Source organism: Olea europaea, chromosome 10 (assembly GCF_002742605.1).
Source record: "Olea europaea var. sylvestris chromosome 10, O_europaea_v1, whole genome shotgun sequence".
Classification (NCBI taxonomy): Eukaryota; Viridiplantae; Streptophyta; class Magnoliopsida; order Lamiales; family Oleaceae; genus Olea; species Olea europaea.
Window position 1 is genome coordinate 1,739,973 of NC_036246.1, and position 6,904 is coordinate 1,746,876.

A 6,904-nucleotide genomic window follows, 5' to 3' on the forward strand; every position below is an offset into this window, starting at 1 on the left:
TCCTTGAATAAGTGAAATTTGCTAATCTATATGCAAATAAAATGTCATCATATGTAAGTTCAATAAGCTAAAATGTCATCATAGACATATATTTGGGTAAACATGTAAGTTCAATTAATGTGATGTTATGAGACCTATTTATTGGACATATCATGTACTGCCACATAGAAGTATGTTTTAGTATCTACGGTATTATATAGCATTACTCTTTGAAGATGGATAAAACTAAAAACAAAAATAAAATGAAATTGTCTATATACTATAGTAAACATAAAATGAACATAGATCTCGTGCCAAATTGCTTCTAAAAATAGAAGAAAAACATGTAGGTGAAATTCGTTATAAGAAGCTATAACATTCCAATTTCAGTGCAAGGATCAATGTGTTTGTGTAATTTTTTTTTTTTTTTTGAAAAGTCAATTATCAATATGTTTGTGTAACATCCATTAGAGTTCCAATTATCTACTACAATTCACATTTTCAATTGACTCCAACAATTAAATAGGACATAAAGCAGATAGACAAGTGAGGTATTCGAAAGGAGCCATAAAATAAGTACAACCTCAAATAGATGTGTCACATGAAGTTAAAGTTATATCATTTCCAAAACTTATAGCAAAATGATTACAAGTATCCAACTGCCAACATTGTTTTACTTTCTCTTTTTGTTAGAGACAAGCAAATGAAGGCAAAAGAGATTGAACAGTGATACAAAAAATAATCAAGTTATGTACAATAACTAAATATATTCGTTACATTGTAAACGCAAATGGCCTACAAGTGCACTTGATTTCTATCACCCCAAGATGATAATCCTAGCCAATATGTGTTGAAACATTAACTAGGACATGAGTAGAGTATATAAACTCTAAATCCACAATAGAATCCAAAAACAAAATTAACATAGAGAGCACTTGATTTCTTGTGAACTTTTGAAGTTCAAACGCTCAGGCGGTTTCGAAGATTGCTATACTCTTAAACGTGGTTCATAGCCAGCAGCGATGCATGTAAAACAGACTCAACAAAAACTCAAACAGTGGTGGTGCATTTTGTAGTTGGCATGTTCTATTACAAGAAGTGGTTTCAAATCTCTTACTCCCTAAAAATGTTGGAATCAATCTACTCATAATTGTAATTTTCATTTCATTTTTTCGCATTCTTTAGTGCTATAATACCTCTAACGAATAACACTACTCCACATAGAAAAGGTTCACTTATCCTCATTATCTCAGAGTCCAATTAAGTCTAACACAATAAACATAAACAGTTGGCATCCTTAATTAAAAAATATGCGACTGAAAATAGCTATTGCTAAAACGGAAAACTTTGTTTTTGTATCGGAGGATAATTTCCAGAATGGAGGATCTTAGAAGTTATGAACACATGCGCAATAAAATAAATATTATATTTTCAATTGACTCACTTTATAATTTAAGATCAAGTGTTGCAACTCACATATTATACTAAAATAAGAACTGGATCAACAAATACATAACAAAAAAAAAAAAAAACTACATACTAGTAAACAGACAGCTTCAAACTTAATTAATAGAACTCAACAAGATTGAAGCTTGATTGGTAAACAGAGTTCACTTACCAAATCAGATGATGAGACTAGTGTAGTAGTGCTTATAAAATGCCTATATTCCTTGGAGGTTTACCATTCGAGGATTTCCTCAAATTAGCTATACCATCTTTCTCAATAGCAGCCACATTATCATCCTCGTTATATTCATCTTCTACGGCAGTAAACAAAGGTGAAAATCAGTGCCAGCAGCCATGTTGCTTCAAAAAACATCAATTTGCGTTCATTACACAATATGAGTGACCAAAAAGATCACTTTCTGATAAAAAAAAAAGTTTTGAAAAACTTTCTCAACACTTCTTTTAGTGCGAATCTAAGTTTTTGAAATTCCAGATTATGTTTTTCTGGGTTTGTTCCCAATGTCCAAAATCCTTTAATTGGGTATTTATAAAATAATTTTTTTTGGAGATTTCTCATTTTTCAAAATTTTCTGTTTGAAGGTAACCTGTAACCACATTTTCCTACAATAATATCTTCAAAATTTTAGATCTTCAGACCACCTATGTACCCGTCAACACTCTACGAAGAATTTCCTCTTTTCCAGAAAACAAAATGCAAAAAATTAAGAAAACACTAACATGAAGATATTTGTGACAGTCTCCGTCGGCGGTGGAGTGATTGATAGCGGTCGTCGATGGGTAGCGTTGGAGGAGTCGAATACCATAGGGGAGTCAGTGCTCGCCTTTTGCAGATTCGAATGATAGACGGGATTGAGTTTACCTTTAGTTAATTCGTCGGTGGTGAACGTTGTGTATGGAAGTGGTCATCGACGGTATGAAGGTGGACCATGGCCAACTACAGTGAGAGAGGAGAATTTGTGAGACCAGTTTCTCCTTCTTCTTTGTTTGGTCTTCTCACTTTCTTTACTGATTTTGTGTTGGTTTTTCCCCCCTTTATAGTCCCCCTGACATTTCACAGTTTTTTGTACAAATTGGTGACTAGTCATGTCTCATTTAATCAAGGACATAGAAGGGATTCAAATTTGTCTGAGGGGCAAAAAAGACCAAAATTGACAATTTTGCAATGAGTTTTAAAAAGTGACATTTTTGTAAATGAAAATCCAAAAGTTGACTATTTTGGTAATTTTCACTAATAATAATAATAAGAAGAAGAAGGAGGAGGAGGAGGAGGAGGAGTTAGTCAAAATTAAACCAATTTTTCACCAATTTAAACTTTTTGAGAAGGGTTTTTCTACTCTGCAGTTTATTCCTATTTAGTAGCAGGAGCGAGTCTCAAAAGAGCCTTGCTACAGGCCTGTCCGTCTCTTTACGCAACAATCAGGCGGCGTAAAGATGTTAAGAAAATTTCTGCTCCAAGCTTCCACTCGCCGTAATTTTTCAGCTTCTTCCTCATCATCAGTCGCATTCTTTCGACAATGTTCCTCGTCCTCTTCTTCCTCCTCTCAAATTCCAAACAGTCATTTCGTCGAACACATGGAGGACACCAATGAAACCCCACCTTCTGCTACAATTTCTATCGACCGAACTGCCTTGTATAATCCTCCTGGTATTAGAAAGATATATACATATGATTGTGTTTTTCTTATATGAAGTTTAGTGTGATGGGTTTGGATTTGTTTATATGTAGAGCAATCACATGAACAGTCTGCTGAATCTGAGCTTGTTAAGCACCTAAAGAATATCATCAAGGTAGTTGATCTTTTCTGGGAATACTATCCAGTTTATTCTACTGTTTCAACCTTTCATATTGGTTCTGTGTAATGAGAAATTTACGGGTGTTTGATTCTTTTGTTTACCATTAGTTTAGAGGGGGGCCAGTTACTGTGGCTGAGTATATGGAGGAAGTCTTGACGAATCCAAAGCTGGGGTATTATATAAATCGAGATGTGTTTGGAGCAGATGGTGATTTCATTACCTCCCCAGAAGTGAGCCAAATGTTTGGAGAGGTAAATTTGAACTACTTCCTCTAGATTGTATGGGACAAGTCTAGTTTTAGTTTTCTTCCATTTTTGTGGCATTAAAAAGACAAAAGTGGAATTAGAATCACTTGAACATATCATGCTCTGATTAATTCGTCCTTTTTACTCTAGATGATTGGTGTTTGGGCAATGTGCCTCTGGGAGCAAATGGGAAGGCCAAGTAAAGTGAACTTAGTTGAGCTTGGACCAGGGAGAGGAACTCTCTTGGCTGATTTTCTACGTGTATGGATTCACAGTTTATACTTAGTTAATCTCATTCAGAATATGTTAATGGCCCTATAATTCTTATTGTTATGTTTGGTGTTGTTAGTAAACTTTGAAGTTCAAATTTCAACTAATCTCAAGTGCAATTTTATCTATAGGGTGTGTCAAAGTTCAAAAATTTCACAGATTCTCTGCACATTCATATGGTTGAATGTAGCCCAACATTACAAAAACTCCAGTATCGGAACTTGAAGTGTGTGACTGAGGATAGTGCTGATGGAAATGAGAAAAAAGGGATTAACAGCACAATAACTGGGTCCCCTGTATCCTGGCATGCATCTCTCGAGCAGGTTCCTACAGGATGTAAGGAACTTGTATACCAAGCTTAATAACTTCATTGTGTTCGGCATTGTATATGTTAGAAGTATGTTTTTCTCTAGCAAGCTCAGCTGCTTCTCGAAGCGAGCTGGTCTATTAACTCGTACACAAGTCTATAAGAAATTCTCATTTCCTTGTCTAAGATGAAACCCAAGCATGTACTTGACACATTTTATTTCCTCTTATGGCCTATCTAGTGCACCCTGCTCTTTTCTGTAACATCTAGAACATTGAGTGATACTGCTTCGTCATGGCTACATCATATTACTGGGAGAGGAGTCACTGGATATAATTAGAGAAGTACATTTAAGATATGATCACCTTACAGTATCATTGAAGGTTTTTTGAAGATCTTTCATTGCTATTTCATCTCATTGAGACATGAATACTTTTTTTCCCCCTTCTTTCAGTGCCTACAATCATCGTTGCCCATGAATTCTTTGATGCTTTACCCCTGCACCAGTTTCAGGTATGTGTATAAACCCCTGTGTATAATTGGCTCTTCCAGTGCTACGAGTTTCGACCACAGTGAGATTTTGCTTTTAACTGAATGCCATTTCCCTTCTAAATCAACTTCGAAATAGCATTTAGCCCCCGTTTAATTCCCATTATTTTCAAAATGCATTTCTCTCTTATTTTCAACCACATTTTTCAATAAAATAATATTAAATGCAAATTCAAAACTTTTTCTTATTTTTTTAACCACGCAGTCTCCATCAAATCACTATTACAAAATGCATTGTTGACAAATAATGGGAATCAAACAAGCCCTTAACTTTTATTTGTGTTATAAGATTTGACATTGTTCCAATGTGCTCAAGCACTTGTATTATAAGAAAATGTTGGAGCTTATTTGATGCAGCGAATAGTTCTTATTATCTTCCCTAGGATTGCCATATAAACAAGTTGTGTGGCAAATCTTGTTTTAGGGATTATCTGCAGCCTAAGCATATGATTCATTTACGATTTGCCTGCAGAAAGCTTCCCGTGGTTGGTGTGAGAAGATGGTTGATGTTACTGAAAATTCGTCGTAAGCTTTTGAATCCTCTGTCATTGCTTCTCTAATTGCGTGCATTGTTTGGTAATATAGTTTCTTTTGAAAATCGTTGGTTAGGTTTCGTTTTGTTTTATCTCCACAGCCCACACCTGCAACTCTCTATCTCATGAAGCGCTGCAAATGGGCTGACTCAGAAGAAATTTTCAAGCTTGATCATATCGAGGTTTGCCCAAAAGCAATGGATTTGACCCAAGAAATCTCCAAAAGAATAGGAATCGATGGTGGTGGTGCTCTCATAATTGATTATGGCCTCAATGGAGTAGTCTCAAACAGTCTACAGGTTCGTAGCTTCTGGATCTCACACCCTGAACACTTCCACTAGATTTCCGAAGATTTTCGCAGACTATTCTGATGTTTTCTTTACTCTATAAACCTAATTGAAATGCACATATGAAAGGGTGAAATGAACTTTAGGACTGCAATAACAATGATACATTGAAAATGATCCTATTTACAATAAGTGTCGAGTACAAATTACCCATAACATGAAAAAATCTTTAAGTACATCATCCGCGTTGCCTAGTCAGTAATGGAATATTATTAATGAACTAAAAAATTATAAGGTATTAACATTTCTCTGATAGCAGTAAATGGAAGTACTATGCCTGTAGTTAGCTTCTTGTAATTGTCATTTGTCTGCTGGCAGCCATTATCTCTACTTATCTATATTAGCATTCCTTTAGCAAAAGAGGTCACAGCTTATGGTTCAATGTTGCAGGCAATTCGAAAACACAAGTTTGTTGACATATTGGATAATCCTGGCTCAGCCGATCTCAGTGCATATGTTGATTTTGCTGCAATTAGACACTCTGCGGAGGAAGTTTCAGGTTTTTCTCTTCATTTTTATGAGCTTATATTATTTGTGTTTTTCCAGTAAAAGATCAAAAGACGAGCAGTTACTATGAGAAACATTCATAAGAATGATGGGCTCTCTTTTTTCAAACTCTCTTGCTTCAGGTGTGTCTGTCCATGGCCCGATGACCCAGTCTCAGTTTCTTGGTTCTCTTGGAATTAATTTTCGGGTGGAAGCACTGTTGGAAAACTGCACAGAAGAACAGGCTGAATCTATAAGAACAGGATATTGGCGTTTGGTTGGTGAAGGTGAAGCACCATTTTGGGAGGGTCCTGACAATCAGACTCCTATTGGCATGGGCACTCGGTATATGGCAATGGCAATTGTCATGTGCTTATTATGCAGTGTCGTTTTCCCATGTCATGTGCTTATTATTAATGAAATGTTGATATCAATATGCGAAGAAGAAAATGTTAAAAACATAATCGTTAGAATAAAAAATAAAAAATAAAAATGAAAAACTTGGTGCAATTAAAATGTGGTGCATAACATCTGGTTTGAATATAGTACCCTTTCCAAAAATGGCCATTTTCCGAAATGTACATGTGAAAGATGACATTTTTATCAAATTTCCTCTAATTTTTTACTTTTTTGTTTCATGGACTACAAGATAGTAAAATCTAGGGACTTTTATTATACTTGATAGCTCTGGGATTGATCAAGAGCATTCAATCAGGCTGTTGAAAAACTCCACGGAAATGAAATTCAGGTTTTTTCCAAAGAAAATACGTACTGCTTAAATTAGCTTATAAAAGAAAAAACCAGCCACTGCACTGGCACACCCCTCAGCCACCACCTCCCAGTGGCCGAGACAGCAACCCTCCCCCAGTAGCTCTGCTCCAATTAGTGCTCAAAGAATTGATATCATAGATTTATGAGAATGTACGT

At 35.5% G+C, this 6,904-nt stretch overlaps 1 protein-coding gene across 2 annotated transcripts; it reads left to right on the forward strand.

Annotated features, from left to right (window-relative positions):
* The first annotated feature begins 2,722 nt into the window (after positions 1-2,722).
* Positions 2,723-6,780, forward strand: LOC111400825 (protein arginine methyltransferase NDUFAF7 homolog, mitochondrial-like). 2 transcript variants are annotated; one of them, XM_023028240.1, is made up of 10 exons: positions 2,723-3,091; positions 3,173-3,234; positions 3,348-3,491; positions 3,636-3,746; positions 3,887-4,091; positions 4,517-4,575; positions 5,084-5,136; positions 5,221-5,443; positions 5,882-5,990; positions 6,121-6,780. In XM_023028240.1, the coding sequence occupies exons 1-10, from the start codon at positions 2,878-2,880 to the stop codon at positions 6,465-6,467; spliced, it is 1,527 nt and encodes a 508-aa protein (XP_022884008.1). In that variant the 5' UTR covers positions 2,723-2,877; the 3' UTR covers positions 6,468-6,780. The 2 variants fall into 2 exon arrangements, with proteins under 2 accessions (XP_022884008.1, XP_022884009.1); XM_023028241.1 differs by having other exon boundaries at positions 3,028-3,091; positions 3,353-3,491.
* The last annotated feature ends 124 nt before the right edge of the window (positions 6,781-6,904 follow it).